The 19,365-nt window shown below is 44.9% G+C and overlaps 1 protein-coding gene across 1 annotated transcript; it reads left to right on the plus strand.

Annotated features, from left to right (window-relative positions):
- The first annotated feature begins 13,874 nt into the window (after positions 1-13,874).
- LOC146341440 (vomeronasal type-2 receptor 26-like) lies at positions 13,875-18,228 on the plus strand. The gene is made up of 3 exons (XM_084808350.1): positions 13,875-14,001; positions 15,350-15,476; positions 17,104-18,228. Exons 2-3 carry the CDS (start codon positions 15,458-15,460, stop codon positions 18,003-18,005), a joined length of 921 nt encoding a protein of 306 aa, XP_084664476.1. The 5' UTR covers positions 13,875-14,001; positions 15,350-15,457; the 3' UTR covers positions 18,006-18,228.
- The last annotated feature ends 1,137 nt before the right edge of the window (positions 18,229-19,365 follow it).

Consider the following 19,365-nt stretch of genomic DNA (forward strand, 5'->3'; position numbering starts at 1 on the left):
AATTGGGTGCCCTAATAGGTGTAAATGTGCAAGAAGGATATAGCATTACTATGATGGGATCGTAATGATATGACACACGGTGTAGATCTGGCCTAAGAAATTTATTAAAATTTATTAAAACATGGTTCCCTTGTATTTTCATTTCACACAATGGGAGTTAAGATGTGAAAAAAAAGAAACTGGTTTATCACATGGCACCAAGTTTTCCCTCTCTAATATCTATCAAATTTTCATTGTGGTTACACTGACTATCTTATCTATGACTCCCCATCACAGACATATGCATGCATACACCATTACTGAGTTGTCTAATTTTACTCATGCTCCAAAGTAAATGTGGAGATGTTTCCTTTCCATATGCCATTCAGCCATGCATATACTCTATGCTTGAGGAACACGAGAGTTAATCATGGTCAGATTAATGGAACTGGTATGGGAGGTTTCAAGAGCTTTACATTAAATTATTGCATTTGATGTGATTTAAGTTTCTTGGAACTCTATGATTCTTGGATTGTTATCAAATGCTGTCCAATAAAGGTCATGTAAGCTACATAGCATCAACCGTTATTCAGGGCTGAGTACAGCTGCATCTCCCAAAATGTACCTATATCATCTGTAGCCCAACATTCCTCTATGCACTGGGCACATGTGGATTTTCCTAAGTATCATACAGAAGAGGCTTAGAACACTGATGCATTTCCCCCAAAGTCAGAAGTAAACTAATTTCATTTCAGCAGCTGGCTCTCCCATGCTGCAACCTCTGAGAGAAGGGTGGGGTAGGTTTTCTTTCAAGCCCAAATCCAGATTGGAAAGCCTGCATCAAGCAATGGTGCCGCATGTTGTCCTGGTCCTATGAATATGCCCTTAGTGTGACACATGATCCGTACAGATCCTTTCCTACAATTCAGAAAGTAAGGACAAGGATTGTGCTGCCTTCCTGCTGTGCAATGAGGTCCTGATGCTTCTGCTCCCCACACCTGTGCATTCCATTCCCAGTGCTCCCAAATTGTCTGAGCATCAAACATATGTGTTACTTCTTAAAGAGGTAGCTAGCTAATTGTTGCTTTTACTCAAAAGTAAGCTCATGGAGATTCATATGGATCAGGACCCTAAAGTGGTGGCTAGGATGCTTGAAGTCTGTGTCCTATGTCTACAATTTGCATTACAAATGAATGCCTGTTGGGAAATAGAGGCATGGAGTCATGATCTAGATTGGTTCCACTGCGCAGTGGGGGTGGATGGGAGGATTAAAGTCTTGCTATCCTTCCATTTTGGGGTCCTAATCCATGTAGTAACATGTAGTCTCACCTTGGGATAGGCTTTGCACTTAGAAGCCCTCTGTAATGGACTTTCTCTGAAAACCTTGGAGTACTTCGAAGCCTGGACCAGGCAGGGGAAGGCAGCCAGGACATCAAACAGAGGCAGGTGGGCCAACTTACCACCTTATTGACCCTGCCTGGGACTGTGTTGCTGCCAGTGAGAAGCCACCCCCTGGATGGAGCTGAAGAGGGAAAGAAAAAAAAAACTCCCCTGGGTGAATTATGGCTGATTCGAGCCGGCTGTGCCCAAGCTCCCTGGGAAGACTCTTATCTGTCCAGCTCTGATGCAGGGCAGCATTGCCCCAGCAGGAGTGATGCCAAAGGCGGGGTTGCCCCTTTGGGGGGAGATGCTTCGAGGGAGACGCAAGGGTCACCCACCTAACACTGGGTTGACTGGTTCTTGCAGCTTCTATCTGTTGGTTGTTGTTCTTTTTGTATAATAAATGGGTGGATATAAAAAATAGAACTTAGAGAAGACTAAATGTAACTGTTCAACACAAATCTGGTCCTTTTCCACCCTCCTGCACAATGGGTAGGAGTGGATGGGGTTTGTGCCCAGCTTCCAGCTGGGAAGAGTGACAGAGGCCAGCTGAAAGCTGCATAATATTGGGGGAGGGCCCCCCGAAGGCCATCACCTTCCTTCAGTTGTGTTTAGACCATCACCGACCTGCTTTCTCTGGGTACGCTGTGGGATTTTTCTGGTCACCTAATCACCTATCTATTTCTATCTGCTCTCCATATTGGCCTATTGTAGGTTCTGATAAGGTTATTTCACCTAAGTCACACTGGCCAGAAGGCATGAGTTTTTCCATTCCATTCATTTTTTGAAAAAGAAAGTACCAAAATTCACATTTTCTTCATGTTCAGGATGGAAAGAACTTGAGATTATTATTTGTTTGCATGAATGTTGCAGAAACAGAAATAGACAGATGTATCCATCCATACCCAGGGCTTTGAGTGATCTGCTGATGAAGGTCTGGATTTGAATCCCTGCATGTTTTTGGTACTGAGTTAGGATTGGCACCCCTTTTTTTTCTGACAGGCTCCTCATTTTTTAACCATTATTTGGGAATCAAGTATTATAACATGGACTGCTCAATGTACCTGTTGAATTTGGCCACCACAGATGGGTGAGATAAATTTATTTTGGTTTGTTTTGGTAAGACTTTACCAAAATTCACAATTTTCTTCATGTTCAGGGTGGAAAGAACATCAAGTTTACAAAAACCAAATGAAGTGAAACAAACAAACAAACTGATAGATGCATCCATCCATAATTAAACTATTCATAAATGCGTGGAAACAAGTTCAGGGCAGGCAGGAGGAAAAAGGAGGGAAACACCTTGGTGAGCATTCTTATGAAGTGAAGGGGAGCATCCTCAGACCTCCTTCAAGGCCATGAGATTTATGGCTGGGGATTGAAGCTCTACTCGAGGTCTATCTGACTCATTCAAAGACACAAGGTTGGGATGGGGGTAATTAGGTCTGAAATGGTTTCATACAGTCAAGTGTGAACTAGGAAGAGGAAGATATATCAAACAACAATTTCAAGCAATGGGAGCTCACCTAAGTGCCAGAAAGGAGGAGCTAGGAGAAGGGAGACATGTCCCAAGTCCTGGGAGCTCACCCAGAATATTTGAGGTGTAAGGACAATGCTTCAATGCCCCATATTAATATGAGCACATACTGGTGAAAAGGTGGTTAGTAATTTCACAGATCCTTTTGAATTGTAAATAAGGAAAGTTGTTACCCATTTGAAACCCAAACCAATATCTCATCACTTCATTGCTGGGGGCCAAGGGCACTTAATGTTTGCTTGAGACTCTGGGGGCTTGTCCCACTTTCTTCTCATTCCTCTCATGCTGTGTTCCCTGCTCTTTGTTGTTCATCAGAAAGCCTGGAAAGATGACCTGCTTACATTGACACACTGCTCTTGGAATCCAACAGCCACCCACTCCTTCCTTGAGCTGCCATTTTGCATAAAATGGTGGCTCAGGTCTTCCTGGAACTTTACACAGATCGCAGCTGTTAAGAGGGGATCTATGCAACATTAAAGGTGTGAATGGGCCATTCATGCCTGTAATGTTGGGTAGATCGCCTCTTTACAGCTGCAATCTGCATAAAATCGCTGTTCCAGAAAGACGCAAGAGACCATTTCTATGCAAAATAGCAGCTTGGGAAAGGAAAGGGCCTCCCTGCTCTGCTTGCTGATCACTCACCATGCTGTCGGAGGCTCACACCACCAGACAAGCAAGCATGGGTGGCGATGACAGTGGCTCTGTGAGCAACCGATGAGCTTGGACAGAGGTGAGTCCATCCATCCCTAGCAGGGGGGGGGAGAGGGAGTGTGGAGGTGATCTTTGCCTCCCCAGGCTCTAATCCCCTTTCTTTTAACTCAGTGGGCTTCAGAAGGGGAGGGAAAGAGAGTGAGGAGGCTCAGAAGAAATTGTATCCTGGCCACTCTGGTCTCCTCACCTTCCTAACCATGGGCATGCCCCTCTTTCCCCCTCTCCAGTGTCTATTTTCCAACCTTGGAGAGGCAGCTAGTGAGGTTCTCTCCATACTGGCTGCAAGCGGGTGGGGCTGGGTGTCAGTTCCCCACTCCCCTTTTTGAGTTCGGAGAGCTATGTCTGACCCCGTAAGAGATTTGACAAGCCCTCCTATGGTTCCTGGGGAGCTCACTAAGCTTATCATCGCAATATAGAAAGATAGTCTTGTGTATCAAGGAGAGAAGAACTTTAATATGCCTCAGCATCATGAGGAGGACAAACTCAAAATTGGAAACACAGAATTATGCAATTGGGTGACTGCACTAAAACTATATCTAGGAATATCACATTGAATTCAGAGATGACCATGGAGACAATTTATGAAAAAATCATCCTTGTAGGAAAGTGCTTCTGTGGCTTCCTGCCAGACAAGCTGTTTGTACAGCTTCCTGTCTTGTCATCCAAGCTGTTAAAAGGAACTATCCAAGCCACACTGTGGATATTCTGCCATTTGAACAGTACGCCACTTCTACAACTTGACTGCCACTCACTAGAGATAGGCAAACTCCAGGAAGCTCATATCAGATTAAATCAGAAGTAGACCAGCCTTTTCTCAATGGAAATGGAAAAACAAAACATTGGTAATGACTCTGAGTCAATATGAGAACTCAGAAAAGTTACCTTCCCCCTGTCCATTTCCCTGAAGCATCCCCTCCCCTACCGTGCACACATGGTAATAATATAATCCCTGCAATTTTTGAAATAACTGTGATTGATTCTCTGTTTTCCAGCAAAGCCCCTATGGATGGTTACTTGAGCAATTAGATTCATTGTTTTAAATTAATCTGCCAAACTTTCTTCTAAAAAGGTCAGGAGGACTGCAGCAGATGTCAGGAAGGATGTTGTCTGTGTGATATTGCCTAGTTATTTTGACATTCTGGGAAAGAACATATATGGCAACAGACATTTTGCACGCATTAGAGCTTTGATCCAGGTATTGTCAGTTCCAGTAAATGGATTGGCATTCCAGATAATGTGAAGGATTGTGCGTAACATATACTGCACACCAGAGCTGTCAGTGATAGGTTCAATCAACTTCTGGTTCTACCTAACAAAGATAGCTATGAAAAGTGCACTGTGAAAAACCGAGTGTAGCAAGAGCATCTTCATGCTCTACCTCAAGGCACAATCTTCCAGGGAGTAAAAATTGCTTGTTAGCTGTAGTTGGATAAGAATGATATCTGGCTTGCTTAGGTAATAAATATGTTTTTCCTTTTGCTGATATTCTTACAACCTGCCACAGTTTGCAGTGTTTTCACAACTAGCTGTGCTGCACACCCTCACTTTACTGTCCTCAGTGAGTATGATAAGATGGGGGACCATTTGATTGGTGGCATTTTCTCTATGCATTCTACTGTTCTTGACTTGGCAACCTTTCAAAAATTTCCTGATCACTTTAGTATAATCAGCACCCGGTAAGGATTATTCCTCCTCCTCCTCCTGTAAATAGATAGGAACTTCCCATGAACACCAAGTGTGTGTGTGTGTGTGTGTGTGTGTGTGTGTGTGTGAACATATATTGTAGGTCTTAAAGACAAGATATGTCTTCCTATATAAATAAATAAATAAATAAATAAATAAATAGGTAACTTCATCAATGTAGCTTTTCTGGAGAATATTATTCATGTGTGGAAACACTCGAAATCACATTCCCTATGCAAAATTATATAGCTCGTCTTTTTATCTAATGATGAGTAATGGGGTGTCTTCTTTTTGAATCTTTCAACCAATTTCTGAGAATAATGTGCTTAGGTATGGAAATGTGGTGTTTATTCATTGAAATTATCTTAGAAATAATATATGATTTTACATAGGCTCAATACTGGATTTTGTTATAGTTTAGGTAAGTACTGTATATATTTAATTTTTAAAAAATCCTGTCAGGTTACATATTTACAGGGCTCTAGTATCAGTGGTTACTGCAATCAAGATACAGATTCCATTTTTGTGAATTCCTATAGAGAGAGGCATGACCAGTAAAAACACCCCCCCCCCCATTCTATAGCATTTACTGGAGTTGCACATCATAAGTCTAAAGGCTATGAATTCTTAACCATTAATATATGTGTTTCCATAGAAATGCAACTAAAGTTGTATGGGAAATGTAATATCATCTTCATTGTTATATCTGGATATTTAGTTAGCAAGTATAAAATAGGAAGATAGACAGGTCTGCTTGTCCTCTTTAAATAAATAGTTCAGATGATGATGATGATTTTTTTTTTAAAAAAAATCTTAATACAATTCACATTGTAGCATGGAGCCTAAGAACTACCAGCATATATTGGCTTTTGTGTTTGCCATTAGTGAGATCAACAAGAATCCGAAGCTCTTACCCAACATCACTCTGGGTTTTCGCTTAAGTGACAACTATTGTACAGGAATCCTGACCTATTTGTTCACACTACAATTGCTCACTGCAAGATGGAGAAGTGCCCAAAATTACAAGTGTGACAGCCAGGAGCATCTCTTGGCTATTGTTGGGGGACTTGGCTCTGAAACATCCATCCAAATCTCAAATGTTCTCAGCACTTACAAAGTACCACAGGTAGGGACGTGATGATGTTTGGACTCTAAGCTTCCATAGGCATACACCTGGGATCCCAAGTTGTATTTTTAAAAAAAAAAAAAAAAATCAATACTGGTTTAGCAGAACATTGGTCCCTTAAATCAGGAATGCATTATGTAAATTTTTAGCATTATAGGTCTTCTCGTCAGGAGCTGAAAGTCACAACAGCTGAGACAGTTTGCAGAATATGATGGGACCTTTCTTTCTGCAATATGTGTTTCAACTGTAGTTGGGCTCACCATCAGTAATGACAGTTGCACCACCTTTTTCTCTAAATGAGGCAGCAGCAACTGTGCCATAAGCCTGGCCATCTATTTGCATCCTCCATGTAGAACTTCAGCTATTGAGCAGTGTATGAATGGAAGAAATAAATACAATAAAGTAAAATGAACACTGTTGTTTTGGAGCACTGTGTCAGACAGTGAGAGAGCAGGGCAGAGAAGGGGGAGATAGTGTCATCACAACAAACATTGCAGAATCTTTTTCTAGGGTGGTGAGAAAAAGAATAATCTAAGAAATTTTCTCAGAAAAAAAATTGGCTCAGGGTGGCTCAACTCAAGACTGGGGTTACTATAGCACTCAATATTCTGCAAAGCTCTGATGATTAAATTATGTGAATTCTTCTTACTACTAAGTCAACAAGTAACACCAAAACTCTTCATGGCCCTGATGCAGAGGATGTAACCCAAACTTCTGTATGCATCATTGAATTTGATAGAACAAGTTAGTGGCCATTAACGTAAAAGGAAGTATGAGAATGTTCCTCAGAATGGGAACACCCTTTCTGGTAAAAATGGCAGATGACAATCTCAAAGTGAATCCTAAAATGGGTCATGTTTGTTTGTTTGCTTTTCCTGTAGGTCAGTTATGGTTCATTTGACCCTGTGCTAAGTGATAAAACTCAGTTCCCTTTCTTCTATCGGATGGTCCCAAATGAATTGTTACAATATAAAGGAATAATGCAGTTACTCCTTCATTTCTCCTGGAAGTGGATAGGTCTGGTTGCCCCAGATGATGATGGAGGGGAAAAGTTTGTCCAGACTCTGATCTCATTGCTCCCTGAGTATGGCATTTGTGTTGCATTTGCTCAAAGGATCTTGACAACAGTCACTTTTAATATAAGAGAAATCCCGATGGAATTGCAAAAAATTGACAATACCTTCTCTCAAAGCAATGCCAATGTGGCTGTTGTATCTGGGAATTCCCAGGCCCTGCTTCTATTCACAATATGGATGGATTGTAATTACCAATATAAAAAAATGGCTTTTATAGGGAAAGTTTGGATTATGACCTCACAGTGGGATTTTACAGCTGTAGACTCTCGGGGACTCTGGTTTCTAACTACATTCCATGGTGCTTTGTCTTTCACTATTCACACAAATGATGTTCCAGGATTCCAGGAATTTCTTCACTCCCTAAATCCTCTGCATCCCAATGGTGATATTTTTATCCAGGAATTTTGTGAGCACGCATTCAATCGTGGGTATCAAAATTCTGATCTCAGCTTTGCCAGTGGTCGTATAAAGTGTACAGGGGAGGAAAAGATGGAGTCCTTGCCAGGGGCAGTGTTTGAAATGATCATGACTGGCCAGAGCTACAGTACCTACAATTCTGTTCATGCTGTGGCACGGGCTTTCGATAAAATGTATTCTTCTAGTTCCAAACACAGACAGTTGGGGAAGGGAGACAGGCTGAAGTTCCAGATCATGCAACAATGGCAGGTAATTCCTTGAACGGTACACGTTGTTGTTGCTGGTGCTGTTTTTGTTTTGTAAAGAGACAATCAAGGATGTGATCAATTTCCACAAAAAAATTCCTACAAAAAATAAAGTGAAAATAAGCATTTTTCAATATTCTTTAGGGATGTACGAAAGTCACTTACCTTTTCGAGGGGTGACATTCGCAGTGGGGGGGGAGGTGCTCCTTCCCTCTCCCCAAAATTCTGTCCAGCCGCCTCTGCTCCATGAAGATTCCACAGAGCCACTGGCCAGGGCCGCCCGCAGCTGGACATCTGGCTGCTGGGCAGCCTGCAGGGACGCAAATGGCGGCAGCCGTAGCCACTGCCATTTGCGTCCCTGTATTTTGCCATGATAGGCTACGTAAATATTTATGTTGCCTATAATGGCAAGCCCCCCCCAAAAAACAGCAGACGCAAATGGCGGCAGTTGTGGCCGTGGGGGCGGCAGTGGCGGTGGTGGTGGTGGTGGCGGCAGTTGCAGGGGCTGGAGCGGCGGTGGCTGGTCTCCTGGCTGTGCACATTTGGTGGCCGCCATTTGCGTTCACTATTTATAGCCGTTCTAGCCTACGTAAATATTTACATAGGCTAGAACGGCTAAAAATAGCGAACGCAAATGGCAGCCATTGTAACCGCCCCCATTTGCTTACACGTTTTTTTTTACTTTGCCGTGATAGGCTACGTAAATATTTACGTAGCCTATCACGGTTAAGTACAGGGACGCAAACGGCGGCGGCTACAGCCGCCGCCGTTTGCGTCCCTGCTGCCCAGCGGATGGATTTCCGGCTGTGGGCGGAGCCGGCAGGCGGCTCCACAGAATCCCCGCAGAGCGGAGCCGGCCGGACAGGATTCTGGGGGGAAGGACGGAGCACCTCCCCCACCATCGAGGATTCCGGGGGGAGGGACGGAGCACCTTCCCCTCCATTGCAAAGCAGGTCCGTGAAACGGTAAGTGACTTTCGTACATCCCTAGCTGTAGGTTTCTTTGAAGTGCAAATAACTCCTTTTCCCTAGTACGACTTCCCTATTCATAGTCAATAACCTCAGAGTCTCTTTGGCTGAATTGCCTGGGAAAACACTGGCTGGTAGGCAGGAAGCCAAGACAGCAACCCTGCAAGGTGGACACATTGACTTGAACAAAGAGCAATGACAGTTGTCTGTTGGACTGACAGAGGCAGGAAGCAACACAGCAAGCCTGACAGAAGGGCACAACAGCACCATGCCCACTTCTGCCCCTGCCAAGACCCAGAAGATGCCTCATATTGGACTTGCTTGCTATGTAACACACAGTGTCGTATTATACTATTTAAATAATAGCTGCTATTGTGTGTAGTGCTTTGCCCACTGTTTTTGGAAATGTGGACTGTGTGTAGTACTTTCACAAACACTGCATGCATGTCCACACAGCACAAGCACGCGCGCACACACACACACACACACGCACACACAAGAGCTAAAAAAAAGCAAACATTAAACTACAAGCAACAAGGATGAGATGGGACAGGATGCTAACTACAATCCTAACAGAAGAGAAAGGACTTTTAATTCTCTGTAATGTTTTATTTATTTATTATTTAGGGGAAAGACATCAAACATGGGAAGGGAAGGAATACAGGAACTGAGAAGGGGAGGTGGAGGGGATCCAAGAACAAGGAAAGGAAAGTGTTCTGTGTGTGTGTGTGTGTGTGTGTGTGCACGCGCACATGTGTGTGCATCTGTCTATCTGTCTATCTATCTATCTATCTATCTAGACATAATCAAATTAAGGGCATACTAATGGTTGAGAGAGAATTGAAAACGTGTCTGTGTGTGCGGGGTGGGTGGGATAAGTAACTACAGTGAATTCTTCTGGATTTTTAAATGAACAAACAAGAGGAATGAATGGTAAACTTATTACAGAAGGGTGGGTGAAGTGGGGAGAGACTGACATAGCTGTCATAGCATGCGCTTTCTCAGCTTCATTCTGCTAGGGATGTTAGAGAATTCCGCCACGGATCTTGGTGAGGCCGAATTCCAGTGCATTCGGCCCCCCAAACTCTGTGGCGGAATGGCCTGCCACCCCCCCGCCACCCCACGGAACCCCCCTCTGACGAGACTCACCTGGGGCGGATCTTCTGGGTGGCAGAAAAAGATGTGATAGGCTATGTAAAGATTTACGTAGCCTATCATGGCTAGGTTTTAAAAAAAAATGACATGATAGGCTACATAAATCTTTACGTAGCCTATCATGGCTGGGTGAGTTTAAAAAAAAACAAACAGACGTACGCAAATGGCAGTGGCTATGGGCGCCGCCATTTGCATTCCTTATTTTTGCCCATCTTAGTCTACGTAAATATTTATGTAGACTATGACAGCAAAAATAAAGGGGAACGCAAATAGCATAGCGGGTGCTATTTGCATCCCTTTTTGATTTGCCGTTTTAGCCTACGTAAAGATTTACGTAGGCTAAAACAGTGAATCAAAAAGGGACGCAAATAGCTCCCACTACGCTATTTGCGTTCCCCTTTATTTTTGCCGTCATAGTCTACGTAAATATTTACGTAGATTCAGATGGCCAAAAATAAGGAATGCAAATGGCGGTGGCCGTAGCTGCCACCATTTGCATATGCGGGTGGTTGTTTTTTCCCCAGAGCCCTCCGTGGCCAGAAATCCGGCTGCGGACGGCTCTGGGCTGGGCTGGGCCTGGCCAGCTGCTCCGCGGAGCTGCTGCAGAGCACAGCCAGCCATCGAGGATTCCGGGGGGGAGGAACGGATCACCTCCCTCCCCCCGTCCAGGATTCCAGGCTGAGGGACGGAACGCCTCCCCCCACCACAATCAACATAATCTGCAAAAGGTAAGTCACTTTCGTACATCCCTACTGACATAGCTGGCGTAGCATGCGCTTTCTCAGCTTCATTCTGCCAGAGCAGAGTGGGAAGGGTTATTCTCCTTCCCGTTCTCCTTTGGCAGGATGCGAGGTGCTCCAGTGCTGCAGCTTGTTCTGCTATGTGTGGCAGAGACTGGCGCAGTTGCTCTCGGTGGCCGCAGCAGAGGCAGGATAGGACTGGAGCCAAGAGAGAAATGCCATGGAGCTTCCCTCTCATCTCCCATCCCACCCTGCTGCCACCACTGCCACCAGACAATGGCAACTTGTCAGGGCAGCAGGAGGGTCCTCAATTATCAGGCAGCTTGCACACTTCAATGGGTTGTCTTGCACACCACTTGGAGACCATTGCTCTAGCCAAATAATGTTCATATGGTCCTCTCCTCTCCAGTAACATCTCCTCTCTCATAATGAGCAAGTGGAGACTGATTCACAGCAAAGCTCCCTCCCTCCCTCCCTCCCTCCCTCCCTCCCTTCTCCCCCTCCTCTGCCTCCTCTCCACTTCCTCCTCCCTCCTCATCTTCTGCCTCTCCCGGTAGCTGGATCTCTCTCAGAATGATACATTTGGTGCCTCTACTTCCTCTCCCCTTCCACCTGCCCTCCTCCTCCTCTCCCTCCCTGTGATCTTTCACAACTTGATATATTTTGGAGACAGCCTGTCTGGGCTGCTCAGAAGTCTTAAGAAGAGCTACGAATCTCCAAGGTGGACAAGGTGACTCGTCGACAAGCCGCTTTACTTTGGAGGTGCCTAGTTGCTATTGTGATCTGCTTCTGATCACAACAAGGCACCTCCAAATCAGCTGCTTTGCCTCATTATTCAGGCTTAGGTCCAAGGTGGTACACAGCCCTACTGGGAACTTGATGGGACCCAAGGAACTGCTCCCAAATGTGCTAAGATCCCCATACTATTTGGTAGGGAAGCAGTAGTTGCAGGTAGTTGTGGCACTGAAAAAAATTCTCTGGAGGCCTCTCAGAAGATTCTGTCAGTGATGCCTAGAATGTTGCACTGCAGAGTCCCTTATGCTAGGGATACTGAAAAATATCATTCTTTTGGGCACCTAAATCCATAACACAAGCTATGCTGCCATAGAAAACAATGTTTCCTAGGGCTTCTTGTTCCTGGGATGGTGCCACTGCACCATAGCAGAGATTGATGGACTTAATTCATATCCTAATTCATTCATCTCTCCCTCTCCCTCTCCCTCTCTCTCTCTCTCACACACACACACACACACACACACAAAACAGGGATTTTTGTTTCATATGATTCCACAAGATGGCTAATGCAGTTGTTGTTTTACCATACTACTCTTTGACTAACTCTGAGGCCACCTCTTTTCATCTAGCTTCATCATCTTTTGAGGTCCATCAGGTTTAACAACAGTGCTGGGGATGAGGTCTTTTTAAATGAGAACCAAGAGTCTGCAACTGGATATGATATTGTGAATTGCATCGTCTTTCCCAATGGGTCTTTTATTCGGGTGAAAGTTGGAAGGATGGGCATCCAAACTCAGGAAAGCCAGGAGTTCACCATTAAGGATGATACAATCACGTGGAACAGCTGGTTCAGAGAGGTGGATCATTTCAATTCTGAATTCATTTTAAATCTATATATTGTAGACAGAACAAAGGCCATTTTCTTCCTCTACAGAGGTTGGAAAATTCTCTTTTGCAATATTCTTCTCAAGCTACAAACATGGTTATTTTTCAAAATCAAAAGCCCTTGGGTCGTAAGTCCAGTGAAAAGTCATACTTCAGTCCTATGACCTACTGCAGTAAGGCTACAGCAAAATGGGAAGAAAAAGGCATCATGCATATAGAAACCAACAGTATCAGGATAAGAACACCTCTTTCCTTATGCTGCAGCTGGAATCTTACTCCAGCCCAAAATATTTATCATAGTGTTTTTGATCAAAAAAGCAGTTGTCTCATGCAGAGGTAAACAGGCAGTACAATAATTACCTGCCAATGTCATGGCTGCATTTACACTACACAGCTATTGCTCATCAGTGGTTTTGCCTAGGGATGGCGGAGAATTTCTCCCCGAAACTTCGGGGGGCCGAGCGCCAACGTGTTCGGCCCCCTGAACAAGTTTCGGGGAGAAATCCTCCGCCCCCCCCGCCCCCCGCTCCCCCCCCCAGGACGGGACTTACCTTCCCTGAATGTCCCTCCCGGCGGCGGGTCCGGCTGGCGGTTCGTCCGGTGTTCGAGCGGGGCGGGAGCGGCAGCCGGTCTTTCGACCGGCTGCCGCCGCCGCCATTGCAATGAAAGAAAAAAAAACAAAACATCCCCTGATAGGCTACGTGACGATTCACGTAGCCTATCACGGCAAGATTTGCAAAGTCAGCCGTGATAGGCTACGTGAATCGTCACGTAGCCTATCACGGGTGACTTTAAAAAAAAAAAAAGCGCGTACACGAATGGCGGCCCCCATAGGGAGCCGCCATTCGCGTTCCTTATTTAGTTGCTGTAGTCTACATCAATGTTTACGTAGACTACGGCGAAAATAAGGGCAACGCTATTGCGTTGCCCTTATTTTCGCCGTAGTCTACGTAAACATTGACGTAGACTACAGCAACTAAATAAGGAATGCGAATGGCGGCTCCCTATGGGGGCCGCCATTCGCGTACATGCTTTTTTTTTTTAAAGTCACCCGTGATAGGCTACGTGACGATTCACGTAGCCTATCACGGCTGACTTTCCAGATCTAGCCGTGATAGGCTACGTGAATCGTCACGTAGCCTATCAGGGGACGTTGTTTTTTTTTTTTTTTAAGTTTCGTGTTCGCGGCCGGGCAAGGCGGGAAGCCTCCTCCCCGGCCTGAATTTCGGCCAGGCGAGGCGGGAAGCCTCCCCCCCCAGCCTGAATTTCGGCCGGGCGAGGCGGGAAGCCTCCCCCTCCGGCCTGAACTTCGCGGGGGGAGCAGCAAAGCGCTCCCCCCCACCGCAAAAAAGCTGCGAGAAAAGGTAAGCGACTTTCGTTCACCCCTAGTTTTGCCCAGTGATGAACAAAAGGTAAGAAAAATAGGGATGGCAGAAAATTCCACCACGGATTCCAGTGAGGCCAGATTCTTTAGAATCCAGCCCCCCGGTATCGGTGGCAGAACAGCCTCCTGCCCCCCCCGCCCCCGCGGAATCCCCCCGGGGCGGCACTTACCTGGGGCGGATGCAGCAGATTTGGTGGCGGTGGCAGCGGTTCCAGCAGCGGCGGCTCCGGCGGCAGCGGCTGGTCTCTTGGCTGGCTGCGGCCAGGCTGCTGCGGCTGCCATTGCTGTCCTTGCAGCCGTGATAGGCTACATAAGAATTTATGTAGCCTATCACAGCTAACCCCCCCCAAAAAAAACCAAGCATATGCAAATGGTGGCGGCAACGGTGGCTGCCATTTGCATTCCCTATTTTTTGCCGTTCTAGCCTACATAAATATTTACGTAGGCAATTATGGCGAAAAAAAGGGGAACGCAAATAGTGTAGTGGGTGCTATTTGCGTTCCTTTTTTTCCAGCTGTTCTAGCCTACATAATATTTTCATAGGCTAGAATGGCGAAAAATAAAGGAACGCAAATAGTGCCCACTACGCTATTTGCAGTTCCCTTTTTTTCACCGTAATTGCCTACATAAATATTTACGTAGGATAAAACAGCGAAAAATAGGGAATGCAAATGACGGCTGCCGTAGCCGCCGCCATTTGCATACACTGGGTTTTTTTGGGGGGTAGCCATGATAGGCTACGTAAAAGTCTTACGTAGCCTATCACGGCTGCCTGGCTGGATGCAAATGGCGGCCGCTACGGTGGCCGCCATTTGTGTCTTCACCAGCCCGTCCACGGCCGGAAATCCGGCTGCGGATTGCCCTGGCTGGCTGCTCTGCGGCCTGACCGCAGAGCGGATCCAGCCGTTGAGGATTCCAGGGGGGAGGACTGGATTGCCTCCCCCCCATCAATGATTCCGGGGGGAGGGACGGAGCGCCTCCCCCCCAACTAGGAAAGATTCCGCGAAAAGGTAAGTGAGATTCATACATCGCTAAAGAAAAATAGTGATGAGTGGGGATTTTTTTTTAATCTGTTCTGCTTGTGTACTGTCCTTGGAAGTTGCTGAATCTTCCATCTTCAATAGGAGACATACTAAAATAATTCCCGGAATGAGACCAATGTAACGTGTCTCTCCCCCCTGCCCCCCTTAGTTTTCCTCCACAGTTAATACCTTTTTGGTTCAAGTCAGGCAAAGAAAACAAGGCAGTTCAGACCTGAAATGTCCTGATATATTCAGGGTGAGGAGGATTTTGGAATGTTATACATGATAATCGCCTTTTTTGTTTAGACACAGCCTCATTCTGTATGTACTGAAAGCTGCCGCTCTGGATACAACAGGCGACTTCGGGAGGGAGAAGCAGTTTGCTGCTATGATTGCTCCCCATGTCCAGAAGGCATGATTTCTGAGTGGTCAGGTAGACAAGACAGGAGCACAGAAAGGGTGCTTCTCCTTTTTCCATTAAAATAATACGATATTTACATTTACAGTGGTTTGTATGAGCTTTGACACAAAGCATATGTGTGCACCTCTCTCTCTCTCTCTCTCTCTCTCTGTGCGTGTATGCATGTGTGTTTGTTTTTACATGACTGCTGCCTGGATTCACAATGTAGGTCAGAAACCGTAATTCCGCCGATAGGTTTTCAGAACTGTGATGCCTTTTGTAAAAAACGTTTTGTATTTCACCAATGCAATACACATTGGAACTTGTTTATACAAACTAATGGCTCATTTATCCGCTGTTCAGGAAAGGGGAACATAGTCGATCTTTTCCTTGATCCAGTGCCCAAACAGAGCTTTGTCAGAATCGGGGAAACATAATATAGCATTTTTGTAGGCAGATACTAGTAATTCAGGACCACATTTAAAGTTTTATCAGCTCTGCAGGAACAGATTTAGTACCAGATTCCCATTTCTTTGAAGTCCATGTCAGTTTTTCATGCATTCAATCATACATCTGCTCTGTCCAATATCCACAGAGGTCTGTATCAGGGGGAAAAAATCATTAAGACCATTATATGTAAAATTTCCCCTAAAACACATTTTTTGTTCACAATATTTTGAGCTGGGAGCTGCCATAAAAACACAGGCACATTTATTTATGTATGTATGTATGTATGTATGTATGTATTTATTTATTTATTTATTTATTTGTGTACCACTTCACACTGAAACACATTCCAGAGTGGTGAACAATAGATAAAATTGTCAGGAATGAATCTGAGCATGTGGCGATATCTGGCAGCTTAGATTCAGAATTGGAACAGCCAGAACAGGGGGAGGTAACCTCCCCAGTGAGCCCAGATACAGAAAGACTTTCTTCCCAGGTCCTTGACACACAGATGGCACAGGGTGAATGGCTCCCACATTCCTCCGCCATGAGAATGCAAATTGAGGAGGAGGAAGAGGAGGAGGGACAAAAGCATGACTTGAGGGACATGTAACTCCATCGCAGAGTGAAGCCGGAAAAGTTAGGGGCAGAGTTAAGACACTGCACCAGGTTGGCCACTTGCGATAGCCAATGTAGGATGGAGCCACACTAATGGAGAGGCATCCCTGCAAAGCTAGTCTGGCCATGAAGTTCTTGCCCAAACTGCTGGCAACTTTCCTAACTTCCACTCCATATCCTCTATTGATATTTGTAGATTTGTGGATTAGCTGATTCGTTGCAGTCTGAGAGTTCCCTAGAAATTGAAATGTAAAGGGGGTAAAGTCATGAATTCCAATTTGAAATTGAGAATTAATTTTCTTATCAGATTGCTGGGGGGTAGGAAGCACTCCTTTTTTGTATCATTTAGTTATTTAGGGTGCAGTCCATGCATGGTTAGACAGAAAAAAATATCCTACAACTCCCAGCATACCCCAGCCAGTATGGCTGGCTGAGCAATGCTAGGCAGTTATAGGACATTTGTGTTTTTGTCTAAACATGCATAGGATTGCACTCTTAATTGCATATGAAGGAATATTTTATACTGTATTATATTAAGAAGTGAAGTACTAAAGTTAAAAAATAGACAATCTTCTATGTTCTCCTTTCTTTAAAGATGCAGATCACTGTGACAAATGCCCAGATGAGAAGTATTCCAACGCAGAACGGGATCGATGCATTTCAAAACCAATAGACTTCCTCTCTTATACTGAAATGTTGGGGTCAGGTTTAACTTTTTCTTCCCTTCTCTTGACTTTCCTCACAGCTTTGATACTGGCAACCTTTATTAAGCATCAAGACACTCCAATTGTCAAAGCCAACAACCGGGATCTCACCTACATCCTCCTTCTTTCCCTCCTGCTTTGTTTTCTCTCTTCCTTGCTCTTCATTGGCCGGCCCAGGAGAGTGACCTGCCTTCTCCAGCAAATATGTTTTGGACTCATCTTCTCTATTGCAGTTTCTTGTGTACTGGCCAAAACCATCACAGTGGTTCTGGTTTTCAAGGCCACGCAACCAGGAAGCAAGATGAGGAAATGGCTGAGAAAAAGAGTAGCCACCTCCATTGTCCTTTTCTGTTCCCTTGGCCAACTTGCCATCTGTGCTGTCTGGTTAGCAACAAATCCTCCCACCCCAAGCTTAGACATGACATCCCAAAGTGTACTGATCATAGTTCAGTGTGATGAAGGATCAGCTCTCATGTTTTATTGTGTCCTCAGTTACATGGGGCTTTTAGCCTTTGTCAGTTTTATGGTAGCTTTCCTGGCAAGGAATCTGCCCGATAGCTTTAATGAAGCCAAATTTATCACTTTCAGCATGCTGGTCTTTTGCAGTGTTTGGGTTTGCTTCGTTCCCACTCACCTGAGCACCAAAGGGAAACACATGGTAGCTGTGGAGATCTTCTGCATCTTGGCCTCTGGCTCAGGGTTACTTGGTTGTATCTTCTTTCCAAAATGTTATATTTTACTTATAAGGCCTGACCTTAATGCTAAAGGGAATCTCATACGGAAACTGGATTAATATACAACTTGGCATCCCCCCCCCCACACACACACACCATAACTACTCACCCTTTAGCCAAGGAAACATGTTTCTGCCTCTTTTTCCAGCTGATCACCATTCCCTATTGTTTATTGATGGTAAGCTCTCTATTAAGCATGTAAATTTTAAAGTGTAAAAGAAATATGAACAGAAAACTCCATAAATATATTTCAAAGGGTTAAAAAATAAACCACCATCCTTGAAACATATTTTTGTTTGTTCTACTCTTCATCTTTCAATTTTCAACCAAACTGAACTGTACCAAGAAACAGAAACTGGTAGAAATATGATAAAAGGATGCAGCACAGTTGCTTGTGAAAGAAAGACTGATTACTGCTGCTTCTTTCCTGCCCTCCCCCTTTTCTTCAGTTTGTCCTAAGAAACAGTTATATGTAAGTGAAATGCCATCAGACTCTGATTTGAGGAAAGACTTATTCAGGTATTCAAATCCTACCTACCCCCCTACATGCATTTAGAATTCCATGATAGATAGTTGGCACATATCTGTTAGACCTGGAACCTCTATCACCGTCCTCCTCTCCATCAATATTTATTTATTTATTTATTTGCAATATTTATATTAGGGATGCATGAAACTCACTTACCTTTCCGTGGAATCTTTCGTGGTGGGGGGGATGGGGGGAGACGATCCAGTCCTCCCCCCCCCCCGGAATCCTCGACAGCCGGCTCCGCTCCACAGCCAGGCTGTGGAGAAGCCGGCCCGGGCTGTCCACAGATGGATTTCCAGCCATGGACGGGCTGCTGCGGACGCAAATGGCGGCCACCGTAGCAGCTGCCATTTGCATCCAGCCAGGCAGCTCTGATAGGCTACGTAAGAATTTACATAGCTTATCATGGCTAACCCCCCCCCCCAATCCCAGCATATGCAAATGGCGGCAGCTATGGCAGCCGCCATTTGCATTCCCTATTTTTCGCCGATTTATCTTAGGTAAATATTTATGTAAGATAAAACGGCAAAAAAAGGGGGAACGCAAATAGCGTAGTGGGTGCTATTTGCGTTCCTCTATTTTTTGCCATTCTAGCCTACGTAAATATTTACGTAGGCTAGAACGGTGAAAAATAAAGGGATGCAAATAGCACCCACTACGCTATTTGCGTTCCCCTTTTTTTTGCCGTTTTATGTTACGTAAATATTTACGTAAGATAAATCGGCGAAAAATAGGGAACGCAAATGGTGGCCGCCATAGCTGCCGCCATTTGCATATGCTGGGTTTTTTTGGGGGGGGGGTTAGCCATGATGAGCTATGTAAATTCTTACATAGCCTATCACGGCTGCAAGGATGGCAATGGCGGAGGCAGCAGCCTGGCTGCAGCCAGC

Source organism: Heloderma suspectum, chromosome 6 (assembly GCF_057233095.1).
Source record: "Heloderma suspectum isolate Gila_16-S chromosome 6, 16-S_ref, whole genome shotgun sequence".
In the NCBI taxonomy this organism is placed as follows: domain Eukaryota; kingdom Metazoa; phylum Chordata; class Lepidosauria; order Squamata; family Helodermatidae; genus Heloderma; species Heloderma suspectum.